We start from the raw sequence: 18893 nt of genomic DNA, 5'->3' as shown, positions 1-18893 counted from the left end.
CTTTAGCCTTTATTCACCCCCGTTTACCCAGACGTCTCACGCACTCCATAGTGGGCTATAAATTGTTTTATGCAGACTCGCACCTAACAAATAGAATATGTGCAGGGAAGAGCCATACCCAGGCTGCATTTACAGGATATAAAATCACAACTTACCCAATACTTGTTGGCCCTGTCCTGCCCCTTTTTTATATCATCAAAGATATTCATGCACACACATGTATGATGTTTCTAAAATCACTCTAGTGCAAATAAGCACCTTCATGCACTTTTTTTTCCCCACCTTTTGCGTGCATAGTGCTTAGGAAATTCACCTTTAAATGTTGTAATAAAATGTTCTCTCCTGGTTCTTGCAGTATGGGGATCATCTTCGATTCAAATATTATGCACAGTAGCCTAAGCGTGGAATTAAAGCTTTTCCTGTGAATAACTCCCCAATACCTGGCCCATACTCTAAATAGTAGCCACCTTAAGTGTATTTTCTAAACTCTTATTGTCCTCAGGTTTTGAAAGTGGCTTGCTTTCCAGATTACTTTGAGCCTAGTAGATCTATCCAATAAAAAAAAAAACAAAGACAACCTGGTTTCTTTACAAGATACGTCACTAACAAAATATTTCCAGAAAAGGGCTTAGTTGAGTAGAGATAAGTTGCTTCGTTTCTCCAAATCATTTTATCCCCCTTGGCCATTAAACTGAGGAAAAGTGGGAGGAGGGTTGGCAGGGCTGGATGCTGTTTTCCATTTTTAACTGCTGCACCAGTTGTTGTAAGATGCACACCATTCTTCAACCATATATGTCCAGCCAGTGAGTACTGCGAGTGAGGCAGGGCAAGAGCCGGTCTCTGCTGCGTTTGTAATGCCATCGTGTACCCTACCTGCTCTTTGTTAACAATGCACATAACAGAGCTGAACCGAGAATGTCTCTTGCATTTGTTTTCTTTTCTGGACAAGGACAGTCGAAAGAATTTAGCACAGACTTGTCATAGCTTGCAGGAAGTTTTCCTGGATCCTGTGCTGTGGCCTTTGCTAAACTTTAATTCGCCAACAGAGCTGAGAAAGCAGAATTTTCTCCTGGGACCAGCCTTAAAATGCTTAGCTATTTGCTGGCATTCCAGCAGAGTCAAGGTGTGCAATATTGAGGATTGGATGAAAAATGCATTCCAGAAAAACATCTGTAGCAAGCATGAAAATGCTGTGAATGATTTCTTAGTGCAAGTTTGCAACAGGTATGTTGTGGGTCTGCTGGAATGTAGGCACAGTTGTTGGTAACTTGGTATTGCTTTGGGATTCTTGTAATTCAATGTGCCATTAACATGCCTTCTAAAACTTATTATTCAAAACTGGCATCTTGGAATGACAAGTTTAGCAACAGATTAGTGAATACTAAATGTCTTTTACTATGCAATCTCATTTTTAAAAATCATTTATCTCAAATCAATGTTTTAGATTTATATTTATGACTAGCTTCTTAATGTTTTTTGGCTTTTATCAGTCTCATTATTTCTGAGATAAACGTAACTATTTGTGCTTGGTATTACTTGCTGTAAAATACCCACTCATGCCAAACTGACATATTTCCTCATGTGCTCTACCTTGCTAATATTAAGATGTGGTTTCAGCTAAATAAAATTTTAGAAATGCATAGGCAGCCCACCCTCAATGTCATGGTGTTGTATAAATGTCTAAAAACAGTGATATTGCACACATTGTACTGGGCCATATATAGCCGTCTAAATAAAGCTCCACTGGAAGACAGACCCTTCCTCTATAAATTGCAGGACCACAGTCTCTCTGTACAAATACAAGTTTGTGCAGTAAAAAAAAACAAAACAGGATGAGTTCAACTTTTTCTGAGCCTTGCTTGGGTAGTAGCAGAAGGGACTCTCAGAATAAATTGATCTGTATGCCATAATGGAGATGGGCATCAGTCAGTGTTAGTACAGACTAGATGAATCTGTTACCTTGTCATAGTGGCTTTTAATCTGCAACAGGAATTGTGCTAATTTCTATATCTGCAATGCATAAATGACAAATTATTACAGTTTTTGTGGAGTTAATGTACTATAATGTAGCACCATTTTCAAGGTACAGTGTTTGTACCTAAATATGTACATAACTGGGACAGCTTCCACCCTCCTACATCTACTACAGAACTTTATTTGAATGTAGATTTATAAACCTAATGATCCTGCCCTATGTTTATATATAAATGCCTGCTTCTGCAGGGTTTGTATATAGCTACCGCTTAGTGCTGTATTATGCAGGCTCACGTGTGTCTCAGCAGTATATGCCATTCATAAAAATATAGCCTAGTGGAAGAGGATGCTCATTACATCCTCTTTTGACAAGCAGGATTAAATCAGCTATAACTAGTGGGTGACAACAGCCAGTGCTGCCAATGCACTTCCAGCTCTCAGAAATAGTTCTGAGCACGTGCAGGAGCTCCCACGCATGGCTGCTGCCTCATGAGCCCCTCAGTCTTTCTGCATCTGAGCTAGCACATGCACTGAGTCCCTCTCATGTTTTTTTTTAAGTAACTTTTTTTTTCATGTCACTGCCTCAGCAGTCACTCCCAGAAAGGCCTGTTAAGACCTGTTGCTGATAAAAAAAACAAAAACAAGTAAATAGATTTCAATATTAAAACGTATAGGTCTAAGAAGAGGGACAAGGCCTGCGTGTATAAGCATCGTATGTCCATCATGGATAGACACGACATCTGTTAACACTGCCTAGACTCAGCCCATGACATCCTGACGTGCTCTTGCTGTGCCAGATTCCCATCAGTGATTCAGTTCTGCATTGGGGGGGGGGGGGGGGGGGCGGTGTCAGGTATAGCCCATGAAGCTCTTGGTGTGATGGTAGGCAATGCAGTCACTTTGGCTTCCTGGCCCCATAGCAAATACTGTAAATCACACAAAAAATACTTTTGCTTAGAAAGCATTTTTTTGCACATAAATCATATTATATGCATGGAAAACATGCTTTCTATGCATGAAACACTGACTACAGGACCTAGCACCAGAACTTCAGCTTCTGGCAGTAGACTAATATTAGCCCTGGTAACTTTATTCCACCTCAGACTAGGAGTTAATGGCCGAATTTAAAAACGGCCGTGCACGCAAATATCAGCACTTACGTGCACGGCTGGGCTCTGTGCGGGCGTAACTGCCAATACGCGCACAAGTGCTGGGCCTGAGGCCAGCCAGGACTGCAGCCATTAGCAGCTGTTCCGGGGAAGCAAGCGCCGGCGGCCAGCCAGCAGAAGTAAACAAAAAAAAAAAAGTTCTTTGTTAGGTAGGGGACGGGGTGGAGAGGGGAAAGGGAAGGAAGGTTAGGCAGGGGGGGGAGGGGGGGAGGGGGGAGGGGGGAGGGAGTTTCCCTCCCAGTCCGCTCCTTAATTAGGGAACCGGACACACCCACGTACCTTTTAAAATCTACCCCTAAGGTTCCAGCGCTAAGAAAACACAAGGTAAGCAGTTGGGAGTAATGGTGTGGAATTTAAATGCAAGGGTGCAACTTAAACGCACATTGTTGTGTACACATTTTTTTGTGCAGAGAATTCCTTTCTGCATTGGCAGTAAAATATGCACACAAAAATGTGCACACAACGTTAGATTAAAGTGTGTGCTTCTAATTATATTGGCCTCTTAATGTAATGCTATATACGGTAAGAAGGAAATAGAAAGGGTCAGGAAATGTTTCTAAAAATCACTAAGAATTTCAGTGCAGGGGTGCTGTCTGTAAGCAAACCAGACAAAGCACCATCTTGTTTTGTGGTGTCACCCTAACATGATGCTATGAATGACCATATCGCTGGGGTCTAGAACTACTAAAGTGGCAGAGGTGAGACAGTTACACGTTGCACTTCAAAGGTCTATGTTTGATGGGTGAGCGAGCCAAGGGCCTCCCTTAAGTCCTTTTATGTTTGTTACAAAAAATGTGATCATCCTAATTTCAAATGTTTTCATTCTTGTGCACCATCGACATTATCTATCCTGCTGCAGCATGACAGGCCCAGCGATTCTGTGACAGATCCAATCCCCACATGGCCCAAAGAAATGGAAAGGCCTGAGAGTGAGAGCCTCTGTGCATGTGCGAGAGCCTGTGTGTGCACACTCATGTGACAGAATGAATGTGAGCACCTATGTGTCACAAACATGTACATAAACACACACAATGGGGCGGATTTTCAGAGCCCTGCTCACCTAAATCCGCCCAAAACCGGGCGGATTTAGGCGAGCAGGGCCCTGCGCGCCGGTAAGCCTATTTTACATAGGCCTACCGGCGCGCGCAGAGCGCCTGGAGCGCAAACAAAAGTAGGCCTATTCGCGCTTTTAAAATCCGCCCCAATGTGTTTAAAATCATGAGAGGTCTAGAACGGGTAGATGTGAATCAGTTATTTACTCTTTCGGATAGTAGAAAGACTAGGGGGCACTCCATGAAGTTAGCATGGGGCACATTTAAAACTAATCGGAGAAAGTTCTTTTTTACTCAACGCACAATTAAACTCTGGAATTTGTTGCCAGAGGATGTGGTTAGTGCAGTTAGTAAAGCTGTGTTTAAAAAAGGATTGGATAAGTTCTTGGAGGAGAAGTCCATTACCTGCTATTAAGTTCACTTAGAGAATAGCCACTGCCCTTAGCAATAGTAACATGGAATAGACTTAGTTTTTGGGTACTTGCCAGGTTCTTATGGCCTGGATTAGCCACTGTTGGACACAGGATGCTGGACTTGATGGACCCTTGGTCTGATCCAGTATGGCATTTTCTTATGTTCTTATGTGAGTATGTGCATGAGGGAGAAGGAGTGTATGTGAGACTATGGCATGTGTATGGGAAAGGGGGTGTGAAAAAGAATGAACACATCCTGAGAGAGGATAAAGTTTGGGCATCCCCTCTCCCCCAATCCATGACTACCTCAGGGAGACTGGAAAGCAAACGATCCTAAGTATGGAGACATTTTTTAAAAATCCTTATTAAAACAAATTGGGTGTTATTTGATGTTTCTGCTGTTTTGAAATATTTTATTGGTATCTTGAGAAATTTAACACTTTTTAATTATTGGATGTTCTAGTCAGATGTTTCAAAATGTTTTTATTTTATTAGTTTGGTATTACTAGTATTCATGATTTATATTTCTTGATTTTATTTGATGTTTTATGAAGAATGATAATGTTGCAATGCATGTATCATCTGGCTTGTGGTTTCCAGTTTAGTTTCTGTCTGTATATTTTATGCTTTTTGGTCTCTCTATTCATCTCCAACTGATACCTATGGATATATTTTGTGTAATTTATGAGGTGTTAAATATCATCTGAGTAAGATCTTGATTCTGTTTTCTAAAATTGTTGATGCAATGCTATCAAAACTTTTACAAATAGATTTGCTGGGTGGCTAGTACTTTCTTTATTACATATAGAGCCCTTTGGGGGTTTTCTTGTAACAGCTTAGAGCCAGGTTGCCCGAATCAGTTAATGGAAGGCCAAGGGATATGCTTTTCTTCTTGGTTACTTACATAAAAATTTGAAATTGGAGTTGGAGATTTTTTGGCTCAATTCTGATGCTGATGTGTGATCCAGGGAAATGTCTTTATTCTGAGATACACACACACTGCTGTATTTCTAAGGCTAGTGCTGGAGGGGAATGGGGAGAGAAGTGTGTCGACCACTGCTAATCCATGTCAATCTGAGGGAGGAGGGTGTCTGACTTCATTACTCTTTCTCCCCCCCCATGTGACGTTTTGTGAGTGAATGTCTTTTGGGTGTTGGGGCACCCTCTCCTTCCTCGCCTCAGGCAGCAAGTTGCCTTGAGTCACCCCTGCCTTAAGGAGAGAGTTGGGAAACACTGCTAAGAGGAGGGCTGATAGCTCTTGCTGCAGCAATTTAAATGCAGAGCACTTTACAGATTGCTCCTCTGCAAAAGCAATCTCTGATCTAATCTGTACCTACTGCTGTATAATCCCCAACTACTGGTTGTTATCAGTGACCATCACAAAATGAAATGCTGGAGCCTTCCTCCCCCTGAAAGGATACCCAAGTCCACCAAGGAAACCTGGTTGCTAAAGTAGTCAAAATTTGGGTTTGATAGGGGTTGTGACCTTTCTTTGACACACAACCTTGCCTGCTGCTGCGGACAGGATTGTTGAACAGGATACGGTTGGTATCCCTTAAGTAAAAGTACAGGCTCCTGTCGTATTGAGGCTGGGGTTTTGTAGACGTTGATGGTGGTTCCGTCAATCCGCTACTGGAAGGGTAAGCAGCATACCACAATGATCCATTGTTTCCTTCCCTTGTTCGCCAGAGAGCTTCTCTGGTGTATAGGGCACCAGCAAGTTTCTCATGCACATCCTCATGGAGTCCTGAGAAGCTAGAGCTCCTGGCACCAACAGCTACTGTTGATGTTCTGGAAGTATCCTATGTTTCATAAACTGACCTAATGAAATGCTTACCACATTCTGCAGCTTCATGGATAATTGACTCGTACATCTTTCTTTCATTAACAGTTTCCACATTGGCACTTCTCATAGAAACATGATGGCAGAAAAAGACCATTACAGCCTATTTAGTCTGCCCAGCCACATCAACTATTATTCAGCTTTACAATCCCTACCACTCCCCTCACTATTTATCTCATGCTTTCTTGAATTCAGATACTGACCTTGTTTCCACCACCGCTTTGGGTATGCTGTTCCATACATCCATTTCATTCTCTGTAAAGAAATACTACCTTCAATTACTCCAGAGTATACCTCCTTTCACCCTCATCCTATGACCCCCCCCCCCCCTTGTTCTAGAGCCTTCTTTCCTTTGAAAGATGCCTGCCTCCTCTGCATGGAAACCCTGGAGGTATTTCTCTGTCTCTATCATATCTTCCTTATCCCGCCTTACCATTAAGGTATGCATATTTAGTTAAGAACATAAGAACATGCCATACTGGGTCAGACCAAGGGTCTATCAAGCCCAGCAACCTGTTTCCAACAGTGGCCAATTAAGGATACATGGACCTGGCAAGTACCTAAACATTATTACCAGAATTATAGCATGGGATCTATTTAAACAGTGGCTATTTCCTAAATCAACTTGACTAATAACAGTTTATGGATTTCTCCTCCAGGAACGTGTCCAAACCTTTTTTAAACCCAGATAAGCTAACTGCTTTAGCCACATTTCTGGCACCGAATTCCAAAGCTTAATTTTAAGCGTTGAGTGAAAAAGAATTTTCTCTGATTTGTTTTAAATGTGCTACTTGCTAACTGCATGAGCTACCCCCTAGTCCTCCTATTATCTGAAAAAGCAATCAATTTATATTAACTCATTCTAGTCCCCATGATTTTATATACCTCCATCATATCCCCCCCTCAGCTGTCTCTTCTCCAAGCTGAACAGCCCTAACCTCTTTAGCCTTTCCTCATAGGGGAGCTGTTCCCCTATGAGGAAAGCTGTTCAATATATTTGAGATGCGATGACCAAAATTGAACACACTACTCAAGGTGCGGTCACAACATGGAGCGATACAGAGGCATTACGACATTCTCCATTTTATTCACCATTCTTTTTCTAATAATTCCTAACTTTTTTTGCTTTTTTAAGCACTGCAGCACAATCAATTTCAATGTATGGTCCACTATATCATCTAGATCTTTTTCCTGGGTGGTAACTCTTCATATGAAACCTAATATTATGTTACTATAGCATGTTTTATTTTTCCTTAAATGCATCACCTTGCATTTGTCCACATTAAATTTCATCTGCCATTTGTACGCCCAATCTTCCAGTCTCATAAGATCCTCCTGCAATTTATCACTATCCGCTTGTGATTTAACTACTCTGAATAATTGTGTCATCTGCAACTTTGATCTCCTCACTCGTCATTCCCCTTTTCAAATCATATATAAATCTATTAAAAAGTACCAGTCCGATATAGATTCCCAAGGCACTCCACTGTTTACCTCTCTCCACTGAGAAAACTGACCATTTAATCCTATTCTGTTTCCTGCCTTTTAGCCAGTTTGCAATTCACAAAAGGACATCGCCTCCTATCCCATGACTTTTTAATTTTCTTAGAAACCTCTCATGGAGTAAATTGTCAAATGCCTTGTCAAAATCCAAATACACATCATCTACTGGCTCACCTTTATCCACGTTTATTAATCCCTTAAAAAAAAAAAGTGTAGCAGATTTGTGAGGTAAGACGTCGGTTGGGTAAACCCATACTGGCTGTGTCCAGCTCTATATTTTATGCTTTTGTTATTTTAGAATAGTTTCCATGATTTTGCCTGGCACTGAAATCAGGCACAGTGGTATATAGTTTCCCGGATCACCCCGAAGCCTTTAAGTCTGTCCCCATATGCTTTATAATGAAGACCACTGACCATTTTAGTAGCCCTTTGGCACAACTCCAGTTGGTTTATATCATTTTGAAGATGCAGAACTGTATACAATATTCCAAATGAAATCTCACCAGAGACTTATGCAGGGGCAATATCACCTAATTTCTTCTGCTGACCATTCCACTCCCTATGTACCCAAGCATATTTCTGGCTTTTGCCATCGATTTATCTGCCTGTTTGACCATTTTAACAACAGATATGATCACCTCCCAATGCTGTTTTTCTTTCATGCTTAGAAGAATTTCAACCCCTGTAGTGTTCCTCTACCTTGGATTTCTGTAGCTTAAATGCACAGCTCTTTTTTAGCATTATATCTTAGCTGCCAGACCCTAGACCATTCCTTGAGCTTCACTAAATCCTTCCTCATTCTCCAACACCTTCCTGTCTATCCAGTTGCAACTTTCTCAAAATGGTGGAGCACCGCATGGAGTCGTTAAATGGATGGGAAAATCTAGGGGAAGTACAAGGGCTGTGGGCAAAACTAAAAAGATATAATAATCTATTTGTTAGGAATGTAAATAAAGGGAAGAGGAAAAAATGGCCATTATGGTTTTCTAAACAGGTAGCTGAAAAGGTAAGGGAGAGAAAGTTAGAATTCATAAACTATAAGAGATCGCAAAAAGAGGAAGACAGGCAACAATAGCTGGAAGAATTAAGAGAAGCTGGGAACAATAAAATTCAAATAAAAGAAAAAATAGCAAATGTGGTAAAACGGGGGACAAGACTTCTTTTTTTTAAGGTATGTTAGTGATAGAAGAAAGTGAAAAAGTGGCACTGAGACAGGTGAAGGGAGGGCAATGCAGTCTGATGAGAAAAAAGCAAAATTGTTTAAATGTTTCTCTTCCGTGTTCACTGTGGAAGGGCCTGGAGCAGAACCACATAAAACAAACACAAATAAGATTGGAAGTGAGTTAAATCTCAATTTTATGAACAACGTGTTTGTTAGGAACTAATTAACCAAAGTAGATATGGCGTTGGGGCTGGATGGAATATATCTGAGGGTTCTAAGGGAACTTAGAGATGTCCTGGCAGCTCCACTGGCTGACTTTCAATGCTGCTTTAGAGTCTGGAGTAGTTCCAGAGAACTAGATAAGGACAGATGTGGTTCCTATTTAAAAAAGAAAAAAAAAAGTAGAAGTAAAGAGGTAGCTGGAAACTACAAGGCAGTTAGTCTGACCTCTGAGGTGAGCAAACTAATGGAATCACTCTAATACAGAGGATAGTGCAAGTTTTGGAATCCAGTGGATTGCAAGAGCTGAGGCAGCATGGTTTTACCAGAGGTAAATCTTGTCAAACAAATCTGATCAATTTCTTTGATTGGGTGACCAGAGAGTTGGATCACAGGAGAGTGCTAGACGTAGTGTACTTGAATTTCAGCAAGGCCTTTGATACAGTTTCACACAGAAGACTTCGAAATAAATTGTGTGCCTTTGGTATGGATCCTAGAGTGACTGATTGGGTTAGAAACTGGCTGAGTGAAGGCAACAAAGGGTAATAATAAATGGAGTTTTCTCCGAGGAGAGGGCTGTTACTAGTGGTGTCTCAGGGATTGGTTCTTGGACCGATTCTTTTCAACATTTGGGAGCAACTTAATGGAAGGTTTGTTGGGAAAGGTTTGTCTTTTTGCGGATGACACCAAGATCTGTAACAGGGCGGATAGCCAGGAAGGAGTGGAAAACATGAGTAGGGATCTAGCGAAGCTTGAAGGAATGGTCTAAAGTCTGGCAGCTAAGATGTAATGCTAAAAAAATGCAGAATAATGCACTTAGGATACAAAAACCCAAGGGAAAGATGCAGTATTGGAGGTGAAATTCTTCTAAACAAAGAGTGAGTAGGATATGGGGGTGACTGCATCTGATGATCTTAAGGTAGTCAAACAAGTGGATAAAGCAACAGCAAAATCAGAAAGATGCTTGGCTGCATAAGGAGAGGAGTGGTCAGCAAAAAAAGGGCGATATTGATCCTGTATAGGTCCGTGGTGAGATCTCATTTGGCATACTGTGTACAATCCTGGAGATCGCTCCTTCAAAAGGATATAAAACATGATAGAACTGGTCCACAGGGTGGCTACTAAAGTGGTCAGTGGTCTTTATTCTAAAGCATTTGGGGACAAAGCTCTAAACATGTATACTCCAGCGGAAAGATAAGTGAGATATGATAGAGAAATTCAAATATCTCTAAGGTTTCCAGCACAGTAGGTGAGCCTTTTTCAACGGAAAGGAGGCTCTAGAATGAGGGGAGAGTCATGTGATGATGCGATGAAGTTGAAAGGGGTAGACTCAGGAGTAATCTTAGGAATATTTCTTTACAGAGAAGGTGGTGGATGTGTGGAACAGCCTCCCAGTGGAAGTGGTGGAGGCAAAAATAGTATATGAATTCAAGAAGGTATGGGATAAATACAGGGGATCTCTAAGGAAGTGATGAGAATTATAATGCTAAATTAATTGGTCAGATGGACAGACTGGATGGGCCATATGGTCTTTTTCTGCCATCATGTTTCTGTTTCTACATTTTGGTATCATTGGCAAAAAGGCAAAGGACTAATCCCTTTGAGTGGAGGAGTAGCAGAGTGGTTAGAGCAGCGGGCTACAAACCCAGGGAAACCAGGGTTCAAATCCTACTGTTGCGCCTTGTAACCTTGGACAAGTGTGATATCATTGATGAATGTCGGTATATAAAAACTTTAAATAAATAAATAAGTCACTTTACCCTCAGTTGCCTCAGGTGCAAAATTAGATTGTGGGGATAGGGAAACACTTATAATACCTGAATGTAATCTGTTTGATATACACTTCGAAATGCCAAAAAGTGGAATATAAAAAATGTAAATCAATAAAATAATAATGTTCATCTCCTCAGACTGAACTCCATTCATCACTACTCTTTGTCACCTCTCCTTCAACCAATTTATAACCCATTCAGTACTTTAGGGCTCAGTTTATTTATGGTTTTAATGAAATCCAAGTACACTATATCAAGTGCTCTCCCATTCAAAGAAATCAGATTCATCTGATGAGACCTATCTCTGGTAAAACCACATTGCCTTGGATCTTGTAATCCATTGGATTCCAGAAACTCCACTAGGCTGTTTTAGCAGCAATTCCATAAATCTGCTCACTATAGAGGTCAGACTAACTGGCCTGTAATTCACAGCCTTATCCTTACTTCTCCCTTTGTGAATAGGAACCACATGTGTCTGTTATCAGTTTTGTGGAACTACTCCTGAGAATGTCAGCCAGTGGAGCTGCCAGAACTCCTCTGTTCCCTTAAAACTCTTAGATGTATCCCATTTGGCCCCAGAGCTCTACCTACTTTAAGTTTTGGTAGCTCCTCATGAACACATTTTTCTGAAAAAAATAAGTTGAGGTTTACTTCACTTCCAATCCCATTTGTGTTTGTTTTATGCAATCCTGCTTCTGATCCTTCCATAGTGAATACTGAACAGAAATATTTGAAAGCAACTTCACTTTCTCCTCATCTGCCACTACATACTCCTTCCCTTCACTTATCACTAACATATCTTTAAAAAAAAATTCTTGCCCTCTCCCATTTTACCATATTTGCTATTTTTTCTTCTATTTGCATCTGTGCATTCCCGTCTATGTTCCCAGTTTCTTTTAGCTTTTCCATAGAAATAAAACATAGAAACATAGAAATGATGGCAGAAGAAGACCAAACAGTCCATCCAGCCTACCCAGCAAGCTTTCACTTTAAAAAAAAAAATTTTTCCCCATACTTATCTTTTTCTCTTGTACCTTGTAAGTTACTTTTTGTTCTATTACCCTTCCACCCTGCCATCGATGTAATTAGCAGTGCTGGAGCTGCATCTAAGTGAAGTATCTAGCTAATTGTTTAGGGGTAGTAACCGCCGTCATAGCAATCTACTCCCACGCATGTTTATCCAGCCTGTGCACTAGGTCCTTGTTGGTTGTTGTCCAAATATAAATCATCTTTTCATCAGTCCCCCCCCTGCCATTGAAGCAGAGAACTATGCTGGATATCAATGAAAGTGAAGTATCAGGCTAATTTGGTTTGAGGTAGTAACCACCGATTCAAGCAAGCTACTCCCCTGCTTTTTTGTGGATGGAAATCCTTTTTCCCCCATTTCCTCTTGCCGTTGAAGCATAGAGCAATGTTGGAGTCGCATTAACCGTATGTTTATTGAATAAGGAAATTAATCTCCAGGTAGTAGCCGTCATTCCCGCAAGCCACCTCCATACCTCTTCTCTTCATTCACATCCTCTAGACTTTATGGATCCACAGTGTTTATCCCATGCCTCTTTGAAATCCTTCACAGTTTTGGTCTTCACCACTTCCTCCGGAAGGGCGTTCCAGGCATCCACCACCCTCTCCATGAAGAAATACTTCCTGACATTGGTTCTGAGTCTTCCTCCCTGGAGTTTTAAATCGTGACCCCTGGTTCTGCTGATTTTTTTTTGCAACGGAAAAGGTTTGTCGTTGTCTTTGGATCATTAAAACCTTTCAAGTATGTGAAAGTCTGTATCATATCACCCCTGCTCCTCCTTTCCTCCAGGGTGTACATATTTTCCAGACAGTGTTGCTAGTCTTCCTCTTTCTACAATCTCTTGAAGTTTATGAACAAAAATCTTATTTCTTGAGCTTTTCAGCTAATTTAGAAAAACATAGCAGTTTTTTTCCCTCTTTCCTCTATTTGGTATTGCACTTAAATTGCACAGTTTTCAATGAAATTATACCAATTTTTTTTCTTGACTATTTTGGTAGTATTTTTTTTTTTTTACCTTTTTGGCAACTTGATGGAAATGTATAAAGTTAGGGAAGATAACTTTCAAAACTGCTCGTGGGTGCCCATATACGCACACGCAAATTTGCTACAGTATTTTACAACCTACACAAAAACAATATGCACAGGTTCTAAAATACAAGTAGATATACGCACAGATATGCCTACATATGTAAAAATTGTGAGTTAGGCAAGTTTGAACTTATTTGGATAAGTTCCAATTTATCCGGCTAAGTAGCACCTGCTGCTATTTAGCCAGATAAATGTGCGCAAATGCTACACCCAAGTATTTTTACTTCAGATTTTAAAGGAATACACAAGTAGATTTTACATATGTTATTTAGATGCATTTACCCCCTGTAAGTCTATTTTTAGGACGATTTTCTAACATGTGTGCAGCAATGAATTAACTAGTTTTACCAATTAGTCTACCAGTTCGCCTAGTCCATCTGCAGCTCATGAAGACTCTCCTGGCTTTTCAGCCTGACATTCCATTTCGCCCAGACCCTCTCATCCTGTCATTTTTTTCACTTTTAAGATATTAATGATCACTTACTCCAGGTACTGAGCAGGAGTAAATATACACAAGTGCCAAATTTACATGCGTAAATGTTGGTCCCTCCCTGGAAATGTACTTGTGTACCCTGATTTGAGTGTATATTTTGAGGTTTCTAACATAGCATGTACTCGCGTGTATGGTATTTTATACGCATGTTATTTATTTTTACCAGTGCATCTTTGAAAATTCTCTTGTAAAAGTGTACACCTAGGTAAAGCATTTCAACATCAGTGGTGTGCTACAGTGAAACAAATATAGGTTCGCTGTGGCTAGTGGCAGTAGGAGAACATTAGTAATGAATATGTCCATGGAACTGGCAAAATAGTGATGGACCAATATAGTTTTAACGTATGTCACCCTCAGTAAAATTAAAAAATATCATATGGCTCTTAGGATGTATATCATGTAAAGGCCCAGTTGTCTGTTTTAACTGAACATAAAACAAAACTTTATTTTTCAGGTGCCCAAATCTACAGTCACTGACACTATCAGGGTGTGGTCACGTCACAGATGATTTCCTTGCATTAATTCTTACAAATTGCAAAAAACTCCACACACTCAAGCTCGAAAACTGTGTCCGGATAACTGATAGAACTCTAGACACTGTGACTGCTCATGGCTGTGCCTTAAGAACGCTCCATGTGGATTTCTGTCGCAACATAAGCCAAGAAGGGCTGAAAAAAGTGAAAGAAAAATGCTCCTCCATAAACCTAAAGGCAGAACGAAGTGCTGACATGATTCCTGATAGTAAACCCGACGTAAAGTTCACTTCTGAAAGGACACTGAGAAAGCTTTTGCAATACTAAGTGAGGAACAGCTCTATTACAATTTTACTATCACACATCATCTGACATTTTTACTTTTATTTCCCTGCCAACAAATCAGTTTAAAAAATACTTTACATTTGTGAAGTATTTTAACATAACATTTTAAAAGACAACAGCTATGGCAGGTTGGTGGTATTTAACTAAGAAGCCAGAGTATCCAGCTTTACCAATTTTTTTTTTTTACTGGCTTAAATTTGGAAATGTTTATTACTATCCTCTACTTTTCCTGAACTCCCAGCAGAGGGAATTCTCTATTCCGCCAACGGCTTAAGCAATGGTTATGTGCAACTGTGGAGAAACACATGGATTTGGAGCATACAAAGTGCTATACTACTGAATGGCCTGCACAGTCAGATACGCATGCCAGAGCTTGAATGGCAGGATGACTCTGGAGGAACCCTATAATGGAAGATGAGGAACGTCTGCGGAAGTTAAAAACAATAATAAAAGATAAGACTGCCATACCCAGGATGCAGATTTCCTCTCTTCCTGGGTTTGGAGTTAGAGATTGGCTTAGTTCTGTCTTAGCATTTCCTAACACGAGTGTCCACTTTTTGCCTATCTTAGCATTAATTTATTTGAGCCTCACCAATTTAAACTTAGGCATTACTGGTTAATAGCTTATGTGGGTAAATAAAGGCTGGCTTGCATGACCCCCCCCCCCCAAGGTTTAGATTAACAGCAAGGTTTCTTATTTCATATAAAACAGACTCACCTGGTACCAAAGTGTGCAAGTAACAGAGAAACAATACCACCACTTGCTTCATTCTTTAATTTGCTTTTATTTTTTTTTCTGCATAAGGAACCCTGCACAGGCAATTCAAATTAAAACAAAATAAATATATGAATATTTATGTAAAACTGTTCTTTCTAATGAACAATTATACACAATGTACAATTTTATTTTCACTGGGAAGGCTCACAAATGTACCAGTCCCAACCAAAATGCACCAAAAAGGCTCCATGCAAACTTATCAAAAGTGACAAAAGTATGGAGAAAAGGTACTAATAGTACTTTTTTTGCATTTTTATTTTGCAATCACAAAAAAATATAAACATCTAATTGGTGGTTTTTGTCACATTTAGAATAACTAAAATTTGGGTACTGCTTATAATGTATATTTTTATGCCACTAAAACACCTATGGTTAGCACAAAGTTATGTGAACACTGAACCTGACAGAGGGCACCATTTTGTAATTAAAAGATGACATTGTTCACAGAAATCAATAATCTGTGTCCGAGCCCTCTGCATTGTCCACATTGCGTGAGAGCATGTAATTGTCCATATCTATCGACCTGCAATTGTTGATTGCATAGCGCAAACGCTCTGCCATGATTAGCTGGCTGGAGTAGGGTGGGAGCCGCAGCTGAAAGAAACAGGTTTGTGAGGTAGGCAAGCTGTCGTAAGGCTGTGGAAGGGAAAAAAAGAAAATTCCGTGAGTGCAGCCATTGCAGAGGTCAGAAAAGTGTAAGAACCAGTTTTCAAAATGTTAACCTATGGCACGCCATTATATGCAGCCATTTCTTTCGGCAAATATTTCCAGAAGGTTAATGTCTGTTTAAAGAAGCAAAATTTAGGACTCTTACAGGCCCCTTTCCTCAGGACATGACAAATGGACCCTTAATAGGCCTGATATCTTCCATGGTCTTATAAAAGGAATCAGCTCTGCTCAACTTCTATTATTTCATTTTGTTTGTAAGTCAACACCTTAGTCTCCCTTCTACAGATTTGGTAAAGTTAAATTACAGTGACAGCAGCTATATTACATTAGCAGGGTCAGGTGGATAAAATACCCAAATTGGTCACACAGTTCCACTAAAAACTCAGAAATGAAGGAGAGAGTTTGGGCTATTGACATTAGCAGTATACATATACAATTTAACAGGCTGATGCAGCAATCTGGGCTTTAAAACGCTGGGTGCTGGATTTCGTTGCACAGTTTTAACACTCAGAATAAACTTTTTTTTTTTTTTTTTTACTCTCGATGTAGCAAACTAATATGTTAGTGCATCAGAAGTGGAATATCTGTAAAGTGTGCGTTCAACACAGGTCAAAAAACACATTTTAACACAAGAAGGGAAGGGGGGGGCGCGACCCTGACAGACAGAAGGGAAGGGGGCTGGCAGCTAAAACCCCTAAAAAAGTGGAAAAATGTTTTTTTTAAAAGTTTTTAAATGTCCGCGGATAAGTGCCAACTTATCCAGGTATCCTGCACAGTTCGCTGCCACTTAAAACTTATCCACAGACATCTATAGTTAAGTGCCAGGGCAGCAGTGCTGGAAGCTTAACTCCAGCTCTGACCCAGGAGTTAATTCTCCAGCACTAAGAAAGGTGCACTAATCAAAGGCAGTCTCTCTGCATCAAGGCGTCCTCATTTGCATGGGATTTCCATGGGAGGGCGCTAAGCAGTACTCCCGTTTTGGAACACATTTTTTTTGCATGCAAAATTCCTTGCGGCACTAGACAGGAAGTTTTGCGCACGGAAAACATGCACTGAAAAGCAGGCGGAAAGGTGCGTTTGGCTGAACGCACCTTTCTGAATTGGCCCGACAAGTCTGCTTCTTAGTTTTGGGTTGAGATTACTTGTTAACAATTACAACTTGGAAAAACTCTACCACTAATAAATTGCTTTCACCTCAAAATGAACTATTTCAACTGTTAAGTGCAGATGGATGTTTAGGGATTGCTGAAGACAGAATCAAGCGTTCAGCTGAATTTAGCTCTTAATGAGGGGCCTGGCCTTACAAGTACTGGGGTACTATGGCTCAGTTTTCTCTGGCACCACCATTTCTGATCATGCAAATATGATCAGTTTTACTGCACATCTTTTTCCCATATTTAAAATATCTGTCTATGGGGGTTCTTTTTGACGTGGCCTCTTCTTTCCAGATTCGGGGGCGGGATAAGTGTTTGATTCAGAAGGCATGTCTGATTGCAAAGAGGGTCATTCTTCTGCAGTGCTGTGAACAGGACCTTCCAAGTTTTGGGCTTTGGAGACAAACAACATGCCTATATGCAAATGGAAAATCAAACTACTGCCCATTCCCTATTCGTTTAAAAGTAAGTATAAGTTCATCAGTATTTGGCATCCTTATTTGCAAAGATTAATCCCTAGGGCTAGAAGCAAGCTAATTAATTACCCCTCACTGTGTATATTTCGACCGAAAAGAATAATTTCCTGCCTTTTTGTTTGGTTTTCATGGGTTCGCTTTAGAGGCTGGGATGGGAGGGGGGGAAGGGGGTGATTATTTGTTTGGGGGGGGGGGGTTCTGTATACAAAATGTATTTTCCAACATATGACTGTCTATTACTGTTTGTTTGACATGCTTCAGTCAGGTATGTCAAATGTTTGTGCTGTTTTTCCTCTTAATAAACAGTTTTACATAAAACAAATATGCCTATTCCTGAAATTGCAGAATGTCAATATTTCTAACAAGATACAGGTGAGACAGCTGTTGGGCTGTAAAAGACATTGCTATTCCTGTCCCTGCACGACTTGCGCCTACAACAGCAGAAGACATCATCCTTCCTCTCCATGCCCATCACGCTAGCTAGGAAGCTACACGCTGGTCTCCCATGCTGCCTAGCTGCAGTGAGGCCAGCTTACACGTAATGTGTTAATGAGTATTTGTGGGTCGAATCTGCGACAAGCAATCAATGTAATGATTCCAGCTCTATGTACAGAAGCATTTGTCCGGGCCGCATTTACGATTATGGCGTCCACAGGCCGAGGACTGGAGGTAGGGAGGTTTTGCTCCTGGAAATCAAAGAGCAGCAGAGGGAGACCCAAGTTTCGGGCGCCTTCAGGACTTGGTGCCCTTGGCACATGCCTGTGTGGTCAATCAGCAACTTCTGCAGCACACTCATTATAATTCAGTTGACTAGTTTTATCAAATGAATGCAAGTGGCTAAGGCCATGTCTGAAACACTGGAAGACTATTTGTGGTAGCTTTCAACATTCTTTGCTGTGCTCCAGCACACGAGTCATAGCATGAACAACAAGTAGTCTCTTGGCATCGTAAAAACTAGTCCTACGGCGAAAAATTCTAAATCAGAAGAATTTGCTACTACAAAGTCTTCATTTTACCACTGGAATCTTAAAATGTAAACAGTTTGTTTAAATTCTGTAAGTTTTCTCTCTGTAATCCACTCAGCATGTAATTTCAATACGAGCAGAATATAAAAGATTTTAGTCATTATTAAATTCTAAACATATCAAAAACATCTGTTCATTGCTCACAATAACTTTTTTTGCAATTTAATTATTATGCTTTTATAACAAATAAAACTCAAAACTTGAGATTATAGAAACTGATGGAAGAATACAATATAAAAATAGACAACAGGTAAAAAAAA

General features: G+C 40.3%; 2 protein-coding genes across 2 annotated transcripts in view; one reads left to right on the top strand and one right to left on the bottom strand.

Annotated features, from left to right (window-relative positions):
- Positions 1-361: 361 nt before the first annotated feature.
- Positions 362-15546, top strand: LOC115074938 (F-box and leucine-rich protein 22-like). The gene is made up of 2 exons (XM_029574937.1): positions 362-1224; positions 14168-15546. Exons 1-2 carry the CDS (start codon positions 890-892, stop codon positions 14511-14513), a joined length of 681 nt encoding a protein of 226 aa, XP_029430797.1. The 5' UTR covers positions 362-889; the 3' UTR covers positions 14514-15546.
- Positions 15547-15637: 91 nt separating this feature from the next.
- LOC115075360 (probable E3 ubiquitin-protein ligase HERC1) overlaps positions 15638-18893 on the bottom strand; it is an 85576-nt gene continuing 82320 nt past the window's right edge. Inside the window, exon 17 of the mRNA XM_029575673.1 lies at positions 15638-15945. Coding sequence (XP_029431533.1) covers positions 15760-15945 — 186 coding nt within the window. The 3' untranslated portion in view covers positions 15638-15759. The remainder of the gene's footprint in view (positions 15946-18893) is intronic.

Source organism: Rhinatrema bivittatum, chromosome 13 (genome assembly GCF_901001135.1).
Source record: "Rhinatrema bivittatum chromosome 13, aRhiBiv1.1, whole genome shotgun sequence".
In the NCBI taxonomy this organism is placed as follows: Eukaryota; Metazoa; Chordata; class Amphibia; order Gymnophiona; family Rhinatrematidae; genus Rhinatrema; species Rhinatrema bivittatum.
The sequence above is the reverse complement of the archived record's forward strand: the minus strand, read 5'-3'. Positions and strand labels throughout refer to the sequence as shown.